The sequence below is a fragment of the Tachyglossus aculeatus genome, chromosome 21 (genome assembly GCF_015852505.1).
Source record: "Tachyglossus aculeatus isolate mTacAcu1 chromosome 21, mTacAcu1.pri, whole genome shotgun sequence".
Lineage (NCBI taxonomy): Eukaryota > Metazoa > Chordata > Mammalia > Monotremata > Tachyglossidae > Tachyglossus > Tachyglossus aculeatus.
In genome coordinates, this window is record NC_052086.1 from 66,349,402 (window position 1) to 66,374,742 (window position 25,341).

At 42.2% G+C, this 25,341-nt stretch overlaps 1 protein-coding gene across 1 annotated transcript in view; it reads right to left on the reverse strand.

The window, feature by feature from the left end:
• CYTH3 (cytohesin 3) overlaps window positions 1-25,341 on the reverse strand; it is a 117,493-nt gene that overhangs the window by 26,273 nt on the left and 65,879 nt on the right. The window contains exons 2-4 of the mRNA XM_038762525.1: window positions 11,952-12,034; window positions 10,794-10,858; window positions 10,208-10,274 (exon numbers count right to left, since the gene is read on the reverse strand). Of these exons, the coding sequence (XP_038618453.1) occupies window positions 10,208-10,274; window positions 10,794-10,858; window positions 11,952-12,034 (215 nt within the window). The remainder of the gene's footprint in view (window positions 1-10,207; window positions 10,275-10,793; window positions 10,859-11,951; window positions 12,035-25,341) is intronic.

The following is a 25,341-nucleotide window of genomic DNA, read 5'->3' on the forward strand; positions in this document are numbered from 1 at the left end:
ATTGAGTCACGAAAATGTAACAAGGGAGCACCAGCCCTGTGCTTGCAGCTCTGATCATGAGAACAAACTTCTCCTTGGACACTCGGCTTCCTAACGGTTTCCATTCCTAACATTTCATCAAAACTGCTAACTCAAGATGTTGGTTTTGACTCTTTGGTGAATAGAAATCATTTGAAGAACAAATGGAAGCTGGGGCTTTCAGCTGCTTCTTTCCTTCTCTCAAGAATTTGGGAGTTGCACTCCATCATCATCATCATCATCATCATCATCATCAATCGTATTTATTGAGCGCTTACTGTGTGCGGAGCACTGTACTAAGCGCTTGGGAAGTACAAGTTGGCAACACATAGAGACAGTCCCTACCCAACAGTGGGCTCACAGTCTAAAAGGGGGAGACAGAGAACAAAACCAAACAGACTAACAAAATAAAATAAATAGAATAGATATGTACAAGTAAAATAAATAAATAAATAAATAGAGTAACAAATATGTACAAACATATATACATATATATACACTCCATGCACACCTTCCCTCATCAGAAACCAGGGATGCCTCAGGTAGCAACTACCTCTCCAGCCCAGAGCAAGAAGACAGAGTGCTTGGGCTCAGGTTGGGGAGAGGTTGTCTCCACTGGGTCTTTTCCCCCTTGCGGCTCGTTTTTTGGGTTTTTTTTTAATATGGTATTTGTTAAGCGCTTCCTGGATGTCAAACACTGCTTTAAGCTATGGGGTAGGTACGGGTTAATTAGGTCAGACAAAATCCTTTCTCCGTATGGGGCTCACAGTCTAAGTAGGAGGGAGTAGGATTGAATCCCCATTTTACATTTGAGAAAACTGAAGCACTGAGAATCAATCAATCAATCGTATGTATTGAGCGCTTACTGTGTGCAGAGCACTGTACTAAGTGCTTGGGAAGTACAAGTTGGCAACATATAGAGACAGTCCTTACCCAACAGTGGGCTCACAGTCTAAAAGGGAAGTTAACCTAACTGAGAAGTTAAGTGACTTGCCCAAGGTCACGCAGCAAGCAACTGGCAGAGCCAGGACTAGAACCCAGGGCTTCTGACTCCCAAGTCCTTGCTCTTTTCACTAGGCTTACTCTCTGTGTGTGTGTGTGTGTGTGTGTGTGTGTGTGTGTGTACACACATGTGTATTTGCAGTGTGCTAGCCTCTCATTTTTGTGTCTGTTTCTGAATGTACTGTCTCATTCAACCACTCTCTCTTTCCTGTCTTTTTCCTCCTAATCCTGGATTTCCACCCTGTCCCTACTCTACAAAGGTCAACTCACTACACTTATCTGCATGCAAATAATAGATAGTTCTACTCCATTTCATTTTTTTGTTCTATTTAATAATGGTGTATTACGTGCTGAATAAGTTGGTAAATAATTTGTAATTTGCAGCTTTAAAAAGGTGCCCTAGGCATACAAATGTTTAACTGCATACATGGTTCACCTTGGGGAATGAGTTTCACATGCCTGTTCTGTGAGAAACTGAAAGAGAAATGTTGCTGTTCGAAGTCAGGGGTAGATAGGACTATTATTTTCAAACCAGGTTGGAGGTTTGATATTCACTGTTTCCAACTGACACGAACATGGAAAGAGAATCTGACAGACAATAACTCTTCTCCCCTTCAAGGTCTTATTAAAATCCCATCTCCTAAAAGAGGCCTTTCCCAACTAATTCCTCATTTTCTCTACTCCTTTTCCCTTTTCCACTGCCTCTGCACTTGAATTTGTACCCGTAAAGCCCTTGATAGTCACCCCCCTTCAGCCCCACAGCACTTATGTACACAGCCATAATTTAATTGCTGTCTCCCCCTTTAAACTGTAAGCACCTTGTGGGCAGGGAATGTGCCCACCAACTCTATTCCACTGTACTCTCCCAAGCACTTAGTTCAGGGCTCTGCACACAGTAAGTGCTCAATAAAAACCAATGATTGATTTATGTTGCTGGGAATAGAGGTGAAAAAGGGGAGTCCTATTCAATGCTCTGAAAGTGGCCCATGTAGCTGTCACTTAAGAATAATAATAGCGTTATTTGTTAAGCACTTAATGTGTACCAGGCACTGTAGTAAGCACTGGGGTAGATACAAGTGGGTCCCACCTGGGGCTCCCAGGCTTACTCTCCATTTTACAGATGAGGTAACTGAGGCACAGAGAAGTGAAGTGACTTGCCGAAGGTCACACAACAGACAAGTGGCAGACTTACTTTTAAAATTCCAGCTTTGAGAAAGAGTTGTGGGTCCAAACTCGTGAGGACCCAGTGTAAAGAGTAGTCCTATTCCATCTGGCAGGATACCTTTCCCTCTCGTGGTTTGTTTTGTTGTCTGTCTCCCCCTTCTAGACTGTGAGCCTGTTGTTGGGTAGGGACCGTCTCTATATGTTGCCGACTTGTACTTCCCAAGCACTTAGTAGAGTGCTCTGCACACAGTAAGTGCTCAATACAGTTGAATGAATTTTTATTTTTTTACAACTTTCATTACACTTTGAGCAACATGGTTAGCTAAACACAAAAAACCCTAAGCACTTAAGAAATGTCATGCTGGGTCTGACCAATACTCCATTCAGACCAGTACCTTCCCCAGTAGGGGTGAAGTTGACTTCCTGGACATTGTTACGGGTGTACCATCTATCACCCCTAATTTTCTCTCCAATAACTCCTCTACCTCTCATCCATGAATTTCTCCACATTTTTCTTGAGGTACCTGATATTATCTAACTGCACAATTTCCGATGGTTAAAAAAAACATATACTTACAAGTTGCTTTGAGAAAAATCGCCTTTTTATTTGTTTTGAACTATCTACCTTCAAGCTTCAATGGGTGTCCCCTAGCCCAGGTGATGTGGGTCTTGGGGAACAACAATTTCATACTTGCACTGTGCCCATTCTTACAATTCCAAAAATTCCAATCATGACCCTTCTCAGCCTTCCCAAAGTGAAGATACCTAATCTTTTTAGTTCATCCTCATATGAAGCTCCTTTAGTGCCCTGATCAACTGCTCTCCTTTGCATCTTCTCCAGTTCCACTATGGAAAGAGCATGCCTTTGGGAATCAGGAAACCCGGGTTCTAGTCCTGGCTCTGGAATTAGGGGAATGCCTGCTGGGGCTATATCTTGAGAGGTGAAGTCTTTTGACCAAAAAATTACCTAGGATACACCATGCAGCAGACAAGTCCAGCAAGAATCCCGGAAAATAAGGGCAATAGCGGGGCAAAGACCAAAGTGACTAACAAAGAGTGCACGTCTGAAATGCCAACCTCATTTTCCTAACAGCTACAAACATGTACAAATGTATCAAACACACTCAAGTTCCTCTGCTCTTTCTGGGAGTTTCAAGCCTTGGCAGCTTTTAGGAAAGAGGAACTAAGGTTTCAGAAGAGCACTCAGAACTTAGCTTGGAATTGGCCCCCAGGATTTTGGCCTATATCACTGTGCTCTCACCAAAAGGTCATAAGACACACTGCTCACCTACCCAGAGAGGAAACAGACCCTTGTAATGATGGTGAGCTTTTTCAGGAGTATAATCCCATTACCAGAAATGCTATCCTATCATCAGTCATTGCAATTGCTTTTGCGCTTCAGAGGCTAGTTTGCGACAATGTGTTCAAAAGGATATTGACAGGGACCTTTAAAATGGTTGAGGAAACCTAGAAACTGCTTCTGGAAATTGAAAACGATTTGGGTTCAGATAAGCTAAATCTATTCTCTGAGATTCATTCATTCATTCAATCGTATTTATTGAGCGCTTACTGTGTGCACAGCACTGTACTAAGCACTTGGGAAGTACAAGTTGGCAACATATAGAGACAGTCCCTACCCAACAGTGGGCTCACAGTCTAGAAGAGGGAGACAGAGAACAAAACAAAACATGTTTACAAAATAAAATAAATAGAATAAATATGTACAAATAAAATAGAGTAATAAATACGTACAAACATATATACAGGTGCTGTGGGGAGGGGAAGGAGGTAAGGGGGGATGGGGAGGGAGAGGAGGGGGCTCAGTCTGGGAAGGCTTCCTGGAGGAGGTGAGCTCTCAGTAGGGCTTTGAAGGGAGGAAGAAAGCTAGCGTGGCGGATTTGTGGAAGGAGGGCATTCCAGGCCAGGGTGGAGGGGGGAGATGTACCCACACTCCCTAATATTTACTCCCAAATAGATTCCACCTGGGACACTCTTCCTATGCTAAAAAACAGCTGTAGAGCACGTGAAAAATATACATTGCGGGAAAACTAATCAAAATTACAATTAGATGATGATGATGTATCAGAGATCACTAAGGAAAGAGAGATCACAGCATTGTGGCTGAGTCCAGCATGTGGTACCTGTAGCCATAAACACCAGCCAAATGCCACAGTGATCATTAGGGGAAGCAGCGTGGCTCCATGGAAACAGCACAGGACTTGGGAGTTAGATGTCATGGGTTCTAATCCTGGCTCTGCCACTTGTCAGCTGTGTGACTTTGGACAAGTCACTTACCTTCTCTGTGCCTCAGTTCCCTCAACCGTAAAATGGGGTTAAGATTGTGAGCCCCATGGGGGACAACCTGATTAAACTGTATCCCCCCAGTGCTTAGAACAGTGCTTGGCACATAGTAAGCGCTTAACAAATGCCATCATTATTATCATTATTATTGCTAGGATGGTGACAAAATGAAACACAAGGAACAGTTTGGCCACTCGGTAATTATGAATCACTGCTTATAATTTTGCATTCTATTACTCCCCCCAGTCTGTAATTTAAATCTTTATCTTCTTCACTAGATGTAAGATCCAGGAGGGCAGGGATCACTTCTTCTAACTCTTTTGTATTTTCCCAAGTGCTTAGTACAGTGCTCTGCACAGAGAAGATGCTCAAAACTACAATCAATTAACCGACTGATTGATTTGTAACTAGAAGGAGAATTAGGGCTGTAGAGGGGAAAGCATGGAGATGGCAGATGGTATATCTCTAAACATTAGGATCAATATTAAGGAGGGCAAGCATTACCTGGTCCCTCTAAAGTGGTGTAGGTTTGGCGGAGGCTGATTTTATCCAATACTGGCATTTCCTATGTTCTTCCTAGGTCCAATTTCCGTTCCAGGGATATCCCTCTCTGCTACTCCTAGGAATATTCTTTGGGTCCCCTGCCTATAGGATCCATAACCCTGGACTCATTATCTCCTTAAAACCCACACAGTCTGGCTCATAAGTGATAGTACCACTTCGCTTTGAGAAAGAATCTGTGGCTCTCCTAAACTACTGCTCTTTGCCCTGACAACAGTTTTCATTTTACCTCATCACAGAAAATAACATCCTTCTTTTATGGTATTTGTTAAGCGTTTACTATGTACCAAGCACTGTACTGAGCACCGGGGTCGATACAAGCTAATCAGGTTGGGCACAGTTCATGTCCGAAATGGGGCTCACAGTCTTATAGCCAGAATTAGAATCCAGGTCCTTCTGACTCCAGGCGTGTGCTCTATCCACTAGGACATGCTGCTTCTCGAAATTTCCAGGATTCTTTCAGGATTCTTCCTGAAGCATAATGGATTGTTGAATTGGAGCATCCAACATGGCACTTTCTGTAAAGATCACTGATTTTTTTTTCCACTAGAAGTGAAACTTAAAGCAACACGCAAGGTATCATTTTTAGGCACGGTATAAAATTCTAAAATAATTGATGAAGGTCATTACTTTAGTTTCTGCTTATTCCTTCATCTGTAATAATTAAGTTTCAGAGATTTTTTTAATATGGGAAGAAATTGAGGAAAGCAGTTACAGTATATGGCGAAGAAATAAAAGTCATAAAGAGAGCAGCACAGGCAATCCAGGAAAAGTTCTGAATGTTACATATACAAATGGATCAGAGAGATCCACTTTTTCAGAAATGTTGAAAGGGTAAGAGAATTGTCGCATTGTTGACCATAATAAACACAGAGTGCTACCTGTCAGAAATTTCCAAACTAAACTCTGTTCCATTTCCAAACCAATCTAAATGTCATCAGTGTCTGCCTTTTAAGAGATTTCAGCCTTCTAGATCTGATATATTGCAGCGGCAAGAACGCAAACATCCAGAAAACATTACAGACTTCACATAAAATAAATCAGCAGCGAGAGTAGGTTCAATGTCAGGAAACTGGACACCCACACTAGTAGGAGTCACTTTTTAGGTCCAAGGACCAGTTCTGACAATACATATAACTCATCTGAGACAGGAGAGAAGAACTAAATCAACTCATTCTCTAGGAGATTTAAGACTATGGTGAATATTCTCAGGAAAACAACCTGGAAACTCAAATCCATGGGAAAAGGAGGCACATTCCCAAACACCCTAAAGAGAAAGCTATTTCTGACGGCCTGCAAAATAATTCCGTAACACTCTATCACTCCATGAAAATTCAAATATAAGCAATGGCATCCCAGGTGAAGACCAATGGTCTGTTCTATAATGAACAGCATTCTGTCTCCATTAGTGGCAGTGCTCAAAGGCTTCCCTCCAGGATATTCAACAGCAGAGTTCAGCCTAGGGGCAGACGTTTCGTTTTTAGGAAGAGGAAAGGAAAGGGGGTGGAAAAAGGAAGTTGGAAAGATGTAGAAAGACCAGTTTTTAAACTACTTTCAATGATACTTTTGAGTCTAGAGAAACTTGAAAGAACTCAACTTCTTCCTTCCCCTATGTTTGAACCTCCAATTGAATTTGGGTATCTACAAAGGCAAAGAAAACTATTTTGTCTGCTACTAAAGCACTCTAAAACAAGCAGCAGCAGGTTTAGATTTTCTTTAATAATTTATTTTAATATTTTAGAGCACAGTTTTTCTAAAAGACCAGCCACTAAGACAGGTGTCTAGACTGTACAGACACTGTGCTTCCTTCTGTACAGAAAGCTGTCCTTGAATCTCTTTAAGGAGAAGTCCACAGTGAGAGCGGTGGGCCCAGCTTAACTGACTGTGAGGAAGAAAAATTACTGCTTACTCTGTTATCTTTCACCAGTGAAGTTATTCACCCTATAATAATAATAATAATAATAATGATGGCATTTGTTAAGTGCTTACTATGTGCAAAGCACTGTTCTAAGCGCTGGGGTGGATACAAAGTGATCAGGTTGCCCCACGTGGGGCTCACAGTCTTAATCCCCATTTTACAGATGAGGCAACTGAGGCACAGAGAAGTTACGTGACTTGCCCAAAGTCACACAGCTGACAAGTGGCGGAATCTGGATTTGAACCCGTGACCTCTGACTCCCAAGCCCGTGCTCTGTCCACCGAGCAACGCCGCCTCTCAGAACCTGGAACTACAACTGAGCAAGGCAGTTCAGGCTCTTGCTTCAGAAGCAGCATGGTCTAGTGGGAAGAGCACAGACCTGGGTTCTAATCCTGCTCCTCACTTACCTGCTCATTCTGGACAGCTCTTAGGCCTTGGCCCTCTGCCTCCTTCCCTCCTCTCTGAGGTGGCTCATCTAATTCCTTTTTTCCCCTTTCCCTTTGCTACTGCTCCTGTTGGAACAGCTAGAAGTGCTTAATATGGTATCCCACCCAAAGTGCTCAATAAATAATACTAAATACTAATACTAATAATAAATAATAATACTGATTGGGTCCCTGTCCTACAGGGACAAGAGGGCAGCAGGGCTCAGCTTCTAGCCCCAGGTCCTGTTGGGGCTGGAGGGGTAGAGGAAAATGGACAAAGGTACATGCCATTCATATCTGCTTCCGACTTCCCCGAGATGCAACCGCCACCTTCTCCTCCTCCTCCTCATCATCATCAATCGTATTTATTGAGCGCTTACTATGTGCAGAGCACTGTACTAAGTGCTTGGGAAGTACAAATTGGCAACAGGCCAGGGCCAGCCTGCCTGCTCAAGCAAGCAGTCCTGAACCCAGGTGTCACCCTTTTCTAGATACAGAAACGGAGTTCAATGAGAAACGAAGGAAGAGGGAGTTTTTTAGCCAACTCCAAGGCAAGTAGCATAACCTACACTAGCACGAAGAAGATCGTGATGACAACATTAAGATAGATTATAAAACGTGCGGTGGAGGTAAATGAGGATGGGTAAACTGGAAGGAAAGAAGATAATAATGAAAACTGCGTAACAACTGTGTAATCCTGTCTGTTCCAAACACCAGTGGCATATATGCCATTTACTCAGCATGTACCACAAACTCTGAAAGAAAAACTCGGCTGGTTTATTCTTATTCCCACTTCAAATCACCGCATTTGACAAATCAATGATGGGCCATCTTATCCATGTTCTTTTCTCCCAGCCCTCAGTACAGTACTTAGCACACAGTAAGTGCTTAATAAATACAATTACTTCTACTACTACACCTTCATGGCACCAAATCCCTGAGCAATTTACTCCATTGCTTTCATTCAAATGTACCTGTAACATTAACTCTTTGGTTTAGCAGTGTTGGCCAAGGGAGGGATACCACTCTTTCCCCTTTTCTAATTCCAATTCTGCATGTGGAAAGGAGGGCAGCCTGAGGGAGCATCAGCTTTGGGAGACAGTGAGGTCTGATATGAAACAAAAAAAACCTCCTCCCGCCTTGATATCTTACTGTCCACAACCATACTACCTTAAGATGCCCTTCTACAATCTCTTCTCCTTCAAGTGGTCTTTCCCGATGAAGCCCTTATTTCTACTATTAGCCTTTCCTTCTGCATTGCCTATGCACTTGGATCTGAACCTCCTAAACATTTGATAAACATCACACCCTCAGCCCCCCATATGTTCATAAGTCTTACACTCTGCCATTTATCCTATCTGTTATTTACTTTAATGTCTGCCTCTCCCACTAAACTGTAAGTTCCACACAATAAGGACTCAATAAATACCATTAACGGATGGGGCTGGGAGGCATAAGACCTAGGCTGCAGTGCTAGCTGTGTCAACGACCTGCTGTGTGACCTTAGGCAAGTCACAACCTCCCTGGGCCTCCCTTTCCTCAACTGTAAAACTGGGATAATAATATTTGCCTCTCCCACCGCATACAGATGATACGAATGGGCTTTAGAAGAATAAAAGTGCTTATGCCAATACAAGGTATTATTATTACTATTTCTATTCGGCCAAGCTATCAAGCTAGGTCAAGTAAGATGGCAACGATGATTACTCTTGGCTAGCTAACAGTGTGTTGCCAATCCAAAAGAATTCTAAAATTCTACTCGTACACTTTATTTCCCGCCTAATTTGAATATTTTAAATTACTTATACATCTGAAAATGGATCAATTTTGCTAACATACAGAGCTGAGAAGGAGAGTGATTCTGTGCACAAGTTTACTGAATTTGATCAATCAGTGGTATTTATTGAGCACTCACTGCATACAGAGCACTGTACTAAGTGCTTGGGAGAGCACAATATAACAGAGTCAATAGACATGGTCCCGGCCCACAAACTGAGAGGGGGAGACACACATTAATATAAATAAATAACAGATATGTACATTAGTGCTATGGGGCTGAGGGAGGGATGAATTAGGTGCAAATTCAAGTGCAAGGGGAACACAGAAGGGAGTGGGAGAAGAGGAAATGAGGGGTTAGTCGGGGAAGGCCTCTTGGAAGAGATATGCTTTTAATAAGGCTTTGAAGGTGGGGACAGTGACTGTCTGTCAGCAATGAAGAGAGAGGGTGTTCCAAGCCAGAGGCAGGATGTGGACAAGAGATCAAAGGCGAAATAGACAAAATCGAAGTACAGTGAATATGTTGGCATTAGAAAAGCAAAGGGTGTGGGTTGGGTTGTGGCAGACAGAAGGAGGTGAGGGAGAATGGTGATGGAGTGCTTTGAAGCCCACGGTAAGGAGCTGGATGGGTGACCACTGCAGCTAAATGTCGCTGAAGAATACCCGCTGAACATGTATGCAATAGCCATGGTCACTGAATCACTTGAGTTTGACGCTAAGTATCCGCATTGAGTAATTGCTTTCAAAGGTTAGAAAGTGGATGGGGTGGGCAAGGATGGCAAGGGAAGGGGGCCCCAGGCTCACCTCCCTGGTCCTTTTGACATGGACCAGAGGCTCAATGCCCCAAAAGGGCACAGACCCTGCTGAAGTCCTTGGAACCAGGGTGGAGCAAGCAGAAGGTGGAGAGGCACGGGGGTGGATTAGGATGATTTAGCCCAGAATGGTATTACCACACACCTTTGGGCCGCGATTCCCCACTGATAGGCCACGATTTTAAAATGAAGACTTTCGTATTCCAAAAAAGTCTAAATGATTTGTTTACCTTTTTAGGATCCATGTTGAATTTCTTCCTTCCCATAGCTATTTGCTTATTCCTCTGGGTAGTTTTGCTAGTCATTTGAAATTAAAGCAAAATGATTACCAGATGTTCTCACAAAGTGCCCCAATTTTAGGGATTTTTGAAAATGCAGCTTTCTCATACATTTTTCATTTAAAAACAATAGTGTAGAGGGAGGGGCATATTTACTCTCAGAAAGACACCCCTTAGAAGCTTTACGGTTACCCTGGATTTCAGCTAATGTTCAGCAATTTCACATTCACTTTCTCAGATGAAGCCAGTAATCACAGTTTCATCTCTCCTTATGCAGGATACACTCTCACCAAGCCAAAGCTGACTGTTCCTGAAATCCTTACTTCAGTTCAGCTCAGATCAAATAAAACTAAACAATGCACTGAAAAGCACAGAATAAGGACTACAACCTGAGGGAAGCGGAATGGGCCGGGGGGCTGGGGGAGAGTGACTCCTCCACAGAAAGATCAAATGATCTTAAATTATTTTTCCCTGGTCTTGTATTCTGTGGGGAAGGGAGAGGAGGAGTTAACTGCAGGTGTGAAAACAAGTGGCTTACCTCTCCTCTACACACGTTAGGTTATCGATCTCCGTCATCACTTCCGCTATTTCAAATTTTAGCCTCTGTTGAAGGAAAATAACTCAGTGAAAGAATTTTAATCCTCCCTGGCCTCTGGAAGGTGATTTGGACCTCCCACAAATACTATCTACTATGGTTTCTAGTGGGACACCGAGTGTTATTGTTCACTGGCATGTTAGAGGGTTAAGTATAGTGAAAAATAGTACCGAGTTTCTCAGAAAGAGTCCAGCAGACATCAAAAGCAGTACTATCGAGATTGTCAGGTCAAGGAAGAGGACCATTGACAACTGAGAGCTCCTGAGTAGATGGATGCTGGAACACCCTCAAGTTTTGTAAAATACACTAAGAAAAAACTGGCATATGATGATGAAGTCAGTCCATTAAATACTACCCTGCATAGGGTCTCTGAACCAATCATGTTTTCAGAAGAATTTGACTACGGCCTTCCTCTTCCTCAAGAAGAGGATAAATGGACCTCATTATCAAGAGCAGCTGACAGGGTGTAGATTTAAAAACAAAAAACAAAGGACAAAAAACCTTTTCTCCCACATCAAGTCCTTGAACTAGGCAATCTGATTTCCTCACGCCAGAAAAGGAGAATTTCAAGAGGAGAGCGCTACATGGCTTAACGCTTTGTAAACAATACAGAGAGTCATTCTGAACCTTGCTTCTTTTTGTGCCAAAATAAGCAACATGGAGAGGATCTGGGGGTTCTATTTTGGGACCACACTTCTCCTTCCAATAAGTCCTCTGTTCTATTAGATTTACCTTGGCACCGTCATGAGATTCCTAAAAGGAATGGTAACGTTGCTCCATGACTCTTCTCCTTGTATCAAGCAATTAAGTTGTATTAAATAAAGCCTAGTCCTGCTTAGGTTTCGATGCTTTCTCTGGCATTAATTTATTGCACAGGGAACAAACCCTCTTGAGTGGTTGCTGACTCCTTTTAGTCTCTGCCTGATTCTGAACCTTCTAAAATGCACCCTATGCCAATTCATTTCCCCATCCCCCATGTCCCTCTGAATCCCACTAACAGACCCGTATTAAAAATAATAATAAAAATGTCATTAATAAACCAAATTACTGGACTCGTTTCCTAGATTTTCAAGCTTCTTCTGAAATTGAGAGATTTGTTACCTCTATATCGTCAATAAGTTCTTTTTTTCTGCGCCGAATGTTTACAAGTTCTTCTCTCTCTTCTAATGAAAGGTCATCTGGTACTGAAAGCAGAAGAATGAGAAATTACTATATAAGCAGAATTCTTATACCAATAGATGTCAAAGACTTCACAAATTATAATCTGGAGAAATTAAAGAGAAAATATTATGCACTTCTAAATCAGTGGAGTAAACTGAACATAACAAAACTGAACTGTATATACTATTTCTCAAATAGTAATAATAATAATGATAAATGTCGTGTTTGTAAAGCACTCACTATGTGCCAAGCACTATACTGAGTGGTGGAGCAGATACAGATAATTAGGTCCCGTTTGGAGCTCATATGCTAAGTAGGATGGAGCACTTTTTGCAGATTGGAGAACTGAGGCACAGAGAAGTAAAGTTACTTGTCCAAGGTGTCACAGCAGGTAAATAGTGGAGCCAAGATTAGAACCCAGGTCCTATGGCTTCCAGGGCCATGCTCTTTCCACAATGCCATGCTGCTTCATTTCAGTAAATCTCAGGATCACTTTGGTTCAGTTATTACTTTTAACACTGCTTGTGGCTGAAATCAACTTTCTAAAATGGACATAAATGGGTCAAACGTAAATAAGTAAAACGCCCGAAGGCAAAAGCTTTCTTGCTCTACTTATCTCCCACTAGAAAGATTACAAAATCCAGCTGACACTTCTACAACCCTTGCAAGATCCATTTCATCTCTCCCTCCCTTTATGACATTACTGATCTAGATCATGGTTAGCTAATGTCTGGAATTCAGGTACTACCTCCTCTCTACTGCCCCACCTCATAATGCTCACCCTTCAATCTGTACAAAATTGCCCTGCCAAAGTCATCTTTCAGGTCTCCCGTTCTGTCATAATTCCACTCCACTAGCTCACCGTCTCTCCACAGCAAGCTCAAATGACAGTATTTACACTTCATTTCAGGTTTTTTTAACTTGTTTCAAGCCACTGTGGGCTACACTGCTTCCCCCATCTCCCTCCACACTACTGCCTGCTCCATTTATTCCACCCACGTAAAACTGATCCCAGATCATATTGTTTTCTTCTAATTTTCCTTCTTCCAGGCCCTCTTCAATGTCATCCTTTGTCATAAACTACTCAGTGCTTTTCATGCACTTAGAACTCTGCTGAAACCCTATTTCCTTTAGGAAATTTCCCCCAAAAGAGTGAGTTGGAGAATGGATGTTGTCCTTGCATCCTGCTCTCCAATATGTTTACAGTCACTCCTCCATACATGCAAGTCAACAACATCCCACCATTCAAGTCCCTCCCAAATATTCCGAATCCATCGCTGACCAACAAGTTGAACCCCTGGCTCTGCCCAGCAGGCTCTCAGCTCCTTGGGTCTAAGCTGCTCCACCCATCTTCATTCTTCCATTTGGAATATCCAAAACTTGGGCATCGGTACATTTCCTAATTTCTTTGTTAGGAATATCCTCTTGAAGTTCCATCTCCTTTTCATTGGCATTTTTCTTCACTACCACTCCAATCCATCAATTAATGGCAAAACAGTGGCATCAAAATGTTCTCCTTTTTTCCACAGGTTGTTTACCAATATGTACAATCCATCAAGCAGTGGTATTTATTGAGCACTTTTGTGCAGAGCACTGTACTAAGTGCTTGAGAGAGTACAATACAACAGAGTTGGTAAACATGTTCCCATTATCGTTTCATTGAACCAGCTTTGCACTGTTCTCCTTCTGCTCTAGTCTCTGTTAAATATAACGGCTCTACTTATGTCCTGGTCATGGTAGATGTCGCTTTCCCTTTCTTCGATTTCTCTGCCATTATCCTTTTGAGCAATACTTGCTTCTAGCATTATCCTTTCCATTTCTGCAGCCTCCTTTATAAATATACTTCAATTGCCAGTGAGGAGGTCTGTCAGCTACTTGCTGTCAAAACAAATTCCTCCTTCTCAGTGGAGTTTCCTAAAAATTGCAAATTTAATATGGTTGAGCATAGCACAAGCAAGATTGTGTCACTCTGGTCTCTCTGTGTGGGTTTATATAGCATGGACAGTCAATCACCATGATTTTCAATTTCCAATTGCAGCTCATTTCCTCCATGAGTTCTATGTAGGTTGAGTCTATTCCAGCGTTGTTCCAGCACATGGGAAACGGTGCTAAATTCCACTAAATTGAATGTGAAGCATTCTACGTTTGGGTATTAGAAAAAAATTTTATTTGAACAATTTTTCCAATTGTGCCCCGGAAAATAGAAAAGAATGATGTAACAAAGAAAACGGTGCATTGGTACTTCTTATTTGTCTGTGGCTGCCCATAAGTGAATTTGCAGTAGGAACAGCATGGCTGCATAAGTGAGACAGACTATTTTGTTTATGTTTTATTTATTTTATTAGTGATGGGCAACAGAAATTGAGTGGAGGAAACTAGCTAAAAAAAAATTGAAAAAATTGGGTTGTGATGGAATTACTGTGACTGATCTCCTATAAGAGCATCAATTCCTTTGCTAAACGGAAGGTAAGGCACCGTGTGCTGGAAATTTCAAAAATAATTTCGTAATATAACAATGGTATTTATTAGGCGCTTATTTGCCAGGCACTGTTCTAAGCAGTGGGGTAGATACAAGATAATCGGGTTGGACACAGTCCGTGTCCCACATAGGGTTTGAAGTCTTAATCCCCATTTTACAGATGAGGGATTGAGGCCCAGAGAAGCTAAGTGACTTGCCCAAGGTCACACAGCAGACAAGTGACAGAGCTGGGATTAGAACCCATGACCTTCTGACTCCCGGGCCCATGCTCTACCCACTAAGCCATGCTGCTGCAGTGGTCATTTTAACTTCGATCATAGCATCCATACTAGTCACAAATACGTTTGAAGATCTGTTTTTATGATACATTTACAAATTTTATAATTAAAGGTCTATCATTAATAAACTAAGGGGTGGCAATAAGCTTTGTGCCAATGCATGGCAAGAGGATGAATCCCATACCCACTGCAGTGGGAGTAGAAGTGATGAATAATTGAGTATTGTGAGCCGAACCCAGCTTGCTCTCTTTCAGAATACACTTTGGAGCCATTCGTGATGTGGTTTAATATAATTCTGCTGAAAAGTGTGCATTTGTGTGAAAAGAATAATAGTTTCAAAAATCTTTAGCAACTCCTTTCTTCATCAGGAATATTATTTTCATTACCCTCCAGGGAGTTGGGGTGTGTCTTTTCTTGACAGTTTTGTTGAATCATGGTGCCAGTCCCTAATAAAGAGGCATCTTTGTTGCTTTCACTCATTCTAACTATATATTATTGTTGCCTGGGCATTTTCTGCCTTTCAAACTGTAATCCGTTTCAACATCTTCCCAAATTACTCCCAGGCCCAGTTCTTGTTTAACTCTTCGTTGAATGCAAATTACAACCACTTTAGACGAATACCAGTTATAGAACCATATACATTTCCCTCTTCTCACTTACTGTACTTTCTCCATTTTAATGTTTCAGTGTTACTGAGATTAACAGTTTAAATTTTATATCACTTTGGCCCCTCTTCAAACCTATCCTTCATTTCGGCTTTTAATTTCTTTCGTTTGAACTCTTCACAGTCTTTTCTAATCATTTTCCAAACAGTCACACAAAGCATCTGAATTCCTCCTCGTGTTTGCCTTTGGATTTCCTGCTTTTGCTGGATTTCTATTTTCAGCAGCTCCTCCTTGAAGCTTCATTTTGTACTGAGTGCTATTTCCACTTTTGCTTCATTTGCTGATGCGGTTACTTGCGGAAGGAATACATAATAATCATCGTCCAATTTCTCTGGTAGAACTATATTTGAAGATCAACGCCTGCAGTGCCTCAGCAATCACTTCTGTGCCAAAACTGAGATTTCCACACTGACTTCTGAGCTTAATGTTTGTTTTTGGGGGTTCTCACAGTCAACTTCAAGGCCCTCCACCAATTCAACCCTTCCTACAACACTGTTCTTTTCACCCGCTACTCCCCTACTGTCTTTCTTCTTCCCAAACCAACCTTCTAACTATACCTCATTCTAGGATTCCCCCACCTACCTCCTCTAGCTCACGCTGTTTCCCTAGCTTGGGACTCCCTTCTCCCCCAAATCCAACAGATTACAACCTGCTCCATATTTAAAGCCCTCCAACACATCTCCCTGGATTAATGCCCAGCACTCAAGTTGTATAAAGTCATCAGCCAACTCAAGCAGTTGTGCACTTAGTCTCTTTCAGCACAGACTCTATATATGTTTATTAAACTGTGCATTCAATTATTTCGATTACCGTATTTGTAAATATTTTTGTCTCCCCCATGGGAATGTAAGCTCCTTGTGAGCAGGAAATGTGTCACTTCTTTGTTTGGGTCTTCCCAAATGTTTACTGCTCTCGATGGGCACTCAATAAATACTACTGCTGCTACTGTGGTCATTTTCACTTCAGTCATAGCATCCATAGCAATCATGTCTGAATCGGCACAACTGACTCACAAGGGCTGGTAATCCAAATACTCTTCTGAAGAAACACTGTCCAAGAACAGAGAGGGTGACCATCATCATCATCAATCGTATTTATTGAGCGCTGTGTGCAGAGCACTGTACTAAGCGCTTGGGAAGTACAAGTTGGAAGCTGGACCAAAAAAACATTTGCTGAAAAGCTTGGGAAGGAATGAAAAAGCAGCAAATAACCACAGGATAAACATAAATGAACAGAAACTCAGTCACCTTAGAGGTGATTGGCAAGGTGAGGAGAAGCAACATGGCTTAGTGGATAGAGCACAGACCTGCGAGTCAGAAGGTGAAGGGTTCTAATCCCCGCTCCGCCACTTGTCTGCTGTGTGTCTTTGGGCAAGTCACAACTTCTCTTTGCCTCAATTCCCTCATCTGTAAAATGGGGATGAAGACTGTGAGCCCCATGTGAGACAGGGACTGTGTCCAACCCTGGATGGCGGTCCTTAATCCTGGATTTGTGGGATTTGAAGAACAACTATTCCATGTTCACCCTGCCCATAATCTTCATGATTCTGTCAAATTGGGGGTCCCAGATAACTGCCCCTAAAATCGGCTTGTGCATTGACACTCCTGGGCACGGCAAGAAAGGTGGGGATGAGGAGTAGTCTCTTGACGTTCCCCCTTTTAGACTGTGAGCCCACTGTTGGGTAGGGACTGTCTCTATATGTTGCCAAAGTGTACTTCCCAAGCGCTTAGTACAGTGCTCTGCACACAGTAAGCGCTCAATAAATATGATTGATGATGATGATGATGACAACACCCCCTCCCCCGGGGGTACACTTCAATTATGCCTTCCACTGCCTCTGTGTTTCCAGACTTAACACGATCTAATCTTTTCATATCCTTCTATGGAAGATTCATTCATTCATTAATTCAATCGTATTTATTGAGCGCTTACTGTGTGCAGAGCACTGGACTAAGCGCTTGGGAAGTACAAGTTGGCAACACATAGAGACGGTCCCTACCTAACAGTGGGCTCACAGTCTAGAAGGGGGAGACAGAGAACAAAACATATTAACAAAATAAAATAAATAGAATATGTACAAATAAAATAGAGTAATAAATACATACATATATACATATATACAGATGCTGTGGGGAGGGGAAGGAGGTAAGGCGGGGGGGATGGGGAGGGGGAGGAGGGGGAGAGGAAGGAAGGGGCTCAGTCTGGGAAGGCCTCCTGGAGGAGGTGAGCTCTCAGTAGGATATGCTACCCCCCTGATCATTTTGGTTACGTTTTACTGTACCTCGATTATGTTGTTTCTTATGGGGGCAACAGTACCTCACTCAGAAATGTAGGCACGGAAGTACTATTTTTTAAATATAATCAATCAATAGTATCTATAATGCTTTTTATTTTGTTTTGTATCCCTTTATTATTACGCCTGCCATTTGGTTGACTTTTTGGCTGTGCCCTACATTAAACCAATAACCTGAAAGAGAAATCAATGGTGATTTCAAAATCTTATTCCTGAATCGTGACTGGTAGCTTAAACTACATAATGTGATTTTTAGCTTGGACTCTTCTTTTCTAGATTCATTGCCCTGCACTTGTTCAAACTGAAGCTCAAAAAAAGCTTGTTCAAAAAAAGCTTTTGCCACTTTTTTTTGCTTACTCAATTTTTATGAGATCATCCTGTGGCTTATACCCATTTTAAGAAAGATGATATGTGCCTGTACTTAAACCAGCCTCTGCACTGCATTCATCTCACTATGGCAATGTGTTTGGCATTGTCTAAATGTTAGCCACTCAAGTCTGGTTTTGGATATGATTTCTTGTCACCTTTGAAAGCACTTATTCCTAGCAGCGGGAGAGTGCCTGCCCAATTGAAGATCGCTAATTATTTCATTTACTTTAATTATTTGCTGCTGCCCTGCTGCCACGAATAATTGCCACTTAAGACCTAAGTCCGGTTGTACTATCAGTTGAACTGATTTGACTCACCTAAAAACCCAACTTCACTGCCAGGGAAGGACCAGTTCTGTTTGTTCTGAAGAAGCGCTGTCCCCTCAATGCTTTGCATGCAGTAAGCGCCCAATAAATACGTTTGAACAAATCAATGCACTGGTCATTTCTCACTCACTCAGTCATCCTCACTTTACCCTTTGCCAGAACAAAAAAGGTATGCCGGGGAAAGGCAGGAAACTAGGAGGGGTGATTCCCAATCCTATGGCCTACCTTACCCCAGGACTGAGGGAATGAATTTGGGGCCAATTGGCTGTAATGGTGGCAAGCTGGGGAAATTGAGGCACAATGGAGGTCCAGGAAGCAGGCCAGCATTGGCTGCAAGGCTCACCACCCTGAGGGCATTATCCAGAGGTTATTCCTTATTTAGTACAGTGTGCCTGCAAGCGCTTAATAAATACAGTAATTATTATCCCCTCCTTGCAGTGCTAAGTAGGGTCAATGCACAGTTAGTTGGCTTTACGGGCAGGTGAAGCAGGCAGTTGTCTGAGGTCCCCAGTTTGAGAGAACCAACAATTCCATGCCCGGCTCCTCTCTAGTTGTCCCCACGAGTTGCAGACACAGCAAGAGCTAGAGAAAATCCCTCTCTTCCTCTACCCTGCCACAGATGACACAGGTGCAACAATGATCCCGGGCAAGTCAAAGACGGGAATAATGCCGGGGAGGACAGGGAGAGGATTAAAAAGTGGACATTTCTGTCCTTGCAATAGGTGGGTGTACTGTCATCATTGGTATTTAACATCACGATACCCGGGGCAGAACTAATGGCAAATCATTCAATCGTATTTATTGAGTGCTTACTGCGTACAGAGCACTGTAATCCCTTTTAGCCTGGAGCTTTCCCTGAAAGAGCTGAATTTGTGTTAAATAAACCCATCCAAATGATAACAAAAGGAGTTTTACGCTGAAAAATCCTCTGTCCAAATATTCACTAGTCCTTTACAAGCATGTATTCCTGTCATCAAACCCATGGAGAGAGGTCCTGGAACACAGTGAGACCACCAGCACAAAGCAGCGTGCCCCTCAACACACCTTAGCTGGGCAAGACAAGTGAGGGAAGAGGAATGCTAGCAGGGGAGGCAAACAACTACTCTCTTATGAACTGAATAGGAGAAACCATAAAATGGATGGGCAAAATTATTTTAAAAGAACAGAGAAGCAAACCTCCAACTATGTAGTATGACAATGGTCAAGATGAGAGATAGCAGACGGGGAAGCAATTAATCAGTGATATTTGAGCCTTAACTGTGTGCACAGTACTGTACTAAGCACTTTGGAGAGCACAACACACCAGAGTTGTTAGATATGTTCCTTGCCCACAAGGAGGTTACAGTCTAGAGGAGGAGCCAGTGTGGCCTAGTGATAAACACAAACCTAAGAGTCAGAGGACCCGGGTTCTAATCCCAGCTCCACCACTTGCCTGCTGTGTGACCTTCGTCAAGTCACTTCACCTTTCTGGGCTTCAGTTTCCTCAACTGTAAAATGAGGATTAAATATCTGTTCTCCCTCTCTTTGTGAGCCCCACGAGGAACAGAGACTAGATCCAAGCCGGTCACCCTGTATCTTCTCCATAATCATCACCATGTCGTCGTCGTCATCATCAACAATGATATTTAGTAAGCACTTGCTATATGCAAAGCATTGTATTTGGCAAAGTACATTACAGAGTGGGCAGTCACGTTCCCTGACCACAAAGAGCTTACAGTCTAAAGTGCTTGGCATATAATCAGCATTTAACAAAGACAACAATTATTAACAGCAGAAGCCAGCCCAGTTTTGTAGCAAATCAGAAATGAGAAAACTATAGTGTAGCAAATGCAAGGAGGGGCAATCTTTACTGCCATGCCAAGGGGACTGTCAGCCGGAATTTGGTTTTACCAATCATTGCCGCACACACTGCTGAAGATCTCATCATCAGCAGCTCCATCTTCGAAGCAGTGTGTGTACACACACACACAAAAAATAACTCTTTGGGCTGGGACAAAAAAATCTTTGAACCAATTTTACAAAACAATTTTGAGAAGCATGGGCTTGAATTCAGACGACACTGGGAAGAGTGCTGATGGGATTTTGTAATTTTTCATTTTTAACTATATGTTACTTTCCTCTTTCGAGAGAACAGAAAATGCCACTGCTTCTTTTATTGTAGTCTGTCTAACAAACAGAAATCTTTCTTCAAGGCCATAAATTGTGGCACAGCTTGGCTCCACAGTTATGTGGGGTCTAACAAATCCATGATATTTAAGATTCTTTGCTTCTTTCATGGTGATTCCTATTTCCATATGCTCTTTGAAAGATGTATGTTTTTGGGTCAAGAAAAGAATGGGATGAAAGCTACTGTAAAATTTACCCATTAGGTTGCACAACAGTTGCTAAATACAGCCTCTCATTTATTGAACATGAATTCTGAAAATTGCCTTTGCTATTGGAACCTCAATTTAAATTGGATTGTCTATTGCCGTTAAGTGTGTCTACTATGGCTAAAACTCTTTGTAAGATGTACTAGATTTTCTCAAATACAACTACCGTCTTACTGGTTGACTCTCTGAATGTCCAAGATTTACTCGAAGTCCAGCAAACACAGGGATTTAATAAAATTCCTTCATGACTTTTTGCATACAACATGACACCTCAGCCACATGATCTCTGGAAAACCACCCAATTTTGTATACGCAAATACCATTCTCAAGACTGTGTGCCAAGGAAATTTGTTTTCTCCATAAGCCCACATTCTAGGGTTGGGATTCACTTGCAGACACCACCGAAGATTTTTTACTTGGAACCTGAAAGTAAGATAACACACTTCAGAGATTTTTTTTCTCCCCACATTCTAAAATTCAATCTTTTTCAAGGCCACCCTAGTTTTTACCGGAATTAAAAGGCTAAGAAAGGGAAGTAGCCTTGGAATACAGGAATCCACTGGAATGCAAAATTGGAAATATAAAATTACAGTCCTGGCTGTACCACCGACTTATTGGGTGGCTTTGGACATGTTAATTGATCTCTCCTTCAGTCTCCACCTCAACCTAGTAAATGGAGATAATAACTGCATTCGTCAGTGCTTACTACATGCCAAGTCTAGTACTAAATGCTGGGGTAGCTACAAGATCATCAGGTAAGACCCAGTTCCTGTTTCACCAACTATTTCATAAGGAGGTGGGTGTCTTGGGTTTTTTTGATATCATGTAAACAAATATGAAAGGGACCCTCTTTTCTTCCTTTCCCTTGTTTCCAAAAGCGGAATTATCTCAAAACTATTGACTTTGTAAGATGCCTATTATTATTCTCGGCTGGTTTGCTAACAAAATCAGATCAAGCAAGCTTTTCACATACCCACACGTCTGGCCCCCAAATCCTCTTAATAAGTGGTGAGATTCAGCTCAGAAGAAGCCAGTATACAGTGCTGGCAATGGAGATGTAGCTGGAGGAGTTAAACAAGTGTGATACTGCAATTGTTTCCTGAACTAAAAGTACTTGGCTGAGAAAAAAAAATAGATCATTTTATTGTTTTTTTCCATGTGAGTTCTCAAAGGAAGATTTCTCACTCCTTAAAATGGTTCCGAAGCATTTTCAAGTTGTGATGATCTTAAATAGAATAATTGTTCATGTTATTGTGGTTGTGGGGGTGTGAGTAATTTTGTGGTTTGAGAACCAAAAAAACCCCAAAACAAAGACTGTCTCCTATGAGTCTTTGATAAGGCATCATATGACAAGTTTAAAATCATGGGATTTTTTCAAAAGCAGCACTCCCTATTTAGTCAAACATAAGTGATCAGTTATTTGTAATGGCTTGGGTGTCTTTAAACATCATCTCAACCTTATTAGTCTATTCTAAAACCTTGGTCCTGCAAAAAGAAAAACGACACAGGAAGAGGGCTATTTTAACTGAACTTTGCCGACCCCACTCCAAGCCAATTTTGCAGTGTGAAAATTTACTGTCAGAAGCAGATTACATAAAATTTACAGGTCTGGCAGCTCAACCACTCCAAAATAGTCATTAGGTTTTAAATTACAGACGTTAGATTTTAGAGGTTAATAATTCAAAAAGCCTGAAATGCTGAAGCCCTGTATGTCTACTCACATCTCACTAAATTATCAAATCATTTTATAAACCGCCTGAGCTCAAGTTTAATGTGATTATGAGACTTATTGCAGCATGCCGTGCTGGCCAAGATAGCTTATTTGTGCAAGTTCAGATGTTTAAATGTGGGATCCAAATATGGAAAGAACAGAGGGTCAGTACTGCCTGCCCCCTGAAATTGCAAAGAAAATGCTCCTAGGGAATACACCCACCTAAGTCCAACCCAGATATTTCCTGCTCCCAAGAGAAAGGAGGAGGGGAAATAGGAAAAAATGTGCAAGTCCATCACCAATTTTTTGGAAGAGAAAATTGCTTCTCAATCCCAAACTTCAATATAATTCTGACCTGTATACATGTGAGCTCTAGCTCAACCAATCTACCAATCAGTCAGTAGTGTTAATTGAGCACTTACTGTGTCCAGGGCACTGGACTAAGCGTTTGGGAGAGTACAGTTTAACAGAATTGGTAGATATGTTCCCTGTCCCCAAAGAGCTTACAATCTGGCATCTCACTCATTTCAGGCCTCTATTGGTGCAAGGTTTCTGGTTAAAGAAATATGGGAGAAAAGCAGATTTTAGTGGTTTATTCAACGATATGAATGTTTATCCCTCTCAATGGCCAGGCAAAAAACTGGGAGCAAGCACAATTATTCGATGCATTTCCATTTCTGTAGTACTAGTAATAGTATCTATTGTGGAATTACTTGAGGTAATGCATGGTTTCAAGTGCTTTGGGAAATATCAGTAAATTAATCATAATTATTGAGTATTTATTATGTTGCAGAGCACTATATTAGGCCTTGGGAGAGTACAATATAAGCATAAAAAAAGAGGTGCTTACCCTCCTCAGGAGCATGGTCCCTGTGGAAGGGAGTTAATCACATCACAATAAGTCACATTTGCAAGAAATCAAATGGAGTTCCACCCATTAAACATATCACCTATCAGACTCCATTCTGACCCTGTGGTTCATGTCTTGACTAAAGCAAGTCCTGGGAAACCCCTTAAATCAATCAATCAATCAATCAATCAATCGTATTTATTGAGCGCTTACTATGTGCAGAGCACTGTACTAAGCGCTTGGGAAGTACAAATTGGCAACACATAGAGACAGTCCCTACCCAACAGTGGGCTCACAGTCTAAAAGGGGGAGACAGAGAACAGAACCAAACATACCAACAAAATAAAATAAATAGGATAGAAATGTACAAGTAAAATAAACAAATAAATAAATAAATAGAGTAATAAATATGTACAACCATATATACATATATACAGGTGCTGTGGGGAAGGGAAGGAGGTAAGATGGGGGGATGGAGAGGGGGACGAGGGGGAGAGGAGGGAAGGGGCTCAGTCTGGGAAGGCCTCCTGGAGGAGGTGAGCTCTCAGTAGGGCCTTGAAGGGAGGAAGAGAGCTAGCTTGGCGGATGGGCAGAGGGAGGGCATTCCAGGCCAGGGGGAGGACGTGGGCCGGGGGTCGATGGCGGGACAGGTGAGAATGAGACACAGTGAGGAGGTTAGCGGCAGAGGAGCGGAGGGTGCGGGCTGGGCTGTAGAAGGAGAGAAGGGAGGTGAGGTAGGAGGGGGCGAGGGGATGGACAGCCTTGAAGCCCAGGGTGAGGAGTTTCTGCCTGATGCGCAGATTGATTGGTAGCCACTGGAGCCATTAAGACCTGAGGAAGATGATCAGGTAGGACTCAGTCCCTATCCCACAAGATGCTCACAGTGTAAGGTAAGAAGAAGCTGGCGTTTAATCCCCATTTTCCAGACGAGGAAACTGAGGCACAGAGAACATTAAGTGACGTGCCCAAGACCACACAGCCAGCAGACAATCAATCAATGGTACTTGAACACTTAGTATGCGCAGAGTACAATACAACAGAATTAGCAGACAAGTTCCCTACCCATAACACGCTCATAGTCTAGAGGCAAGCAGCAGATCCACTGCCAGACCCATGCTCTTTCCAATAATAACAAAGCAGATACAACCTTGCTGAAACGAGGGAATGGGCTGGCCAGGCTCAGCTTCAGATGGTAACTGGCTAAGGCCATCGTTGTCTCAGGGGTCAGTGGCAGAAGGAGCGAGATGTGTTGTGGCAGCAGTTAAAAATTTAAAATTGCCTGCCCGAGTCTGAGCGGTTCCTGTGTGAATGGGGACCTAGGAGGGGTTTCCAATGGAACTGGGGCAAGGGGCTTGCCCAATCAATCAACCAAGAGCAGGTGCTCAATAAATATTACTGATTGGTCAACAGTGATTATTAAGCATCTACAATGTGCAGAGAGCACAGTACTTGGGAGAACACAATAGAATTAGCAGGCATGGACCCTGCCCTCCAGCAGTTTAAAGGCTTGCGGGTGAGACGGACCATAAATTACATACAGGGAAGAAGAAATAAGAAGAAGAAGAATAAAAAGAATATTTGTTAAGCACTTACCACATGCCAAATGTGTCTGTTTATTGTTACACTGTACTCTCCCATGCCCTTAGCAAAGTGCTTTGCACACAGAAAGCACTCAAATACAATGAAAGAAGCACTGTACTAAGCGCTGGGGGAGATACAAGATAATCAGGTCCCACATGGAGCTCATTCTTTAAGTAGAGGCAGAACAGGAATTGAGTCTCCACTCTGCAGATGACAGAACTAATCAATCGTATTTATTGAGCACTTACTGTGTGCAGAGCACTAAGCGCTTGGGAAGTACAAATTGGCAACATATAGAGACAGTCCCTACCCAACAGTGGGCTCACAGTCTAAAAGGGGGAGACAGAGAACAAAACCAAACATACTAACAAAACTAAGAACAAAACTAAAAATACAAACTAAGGCA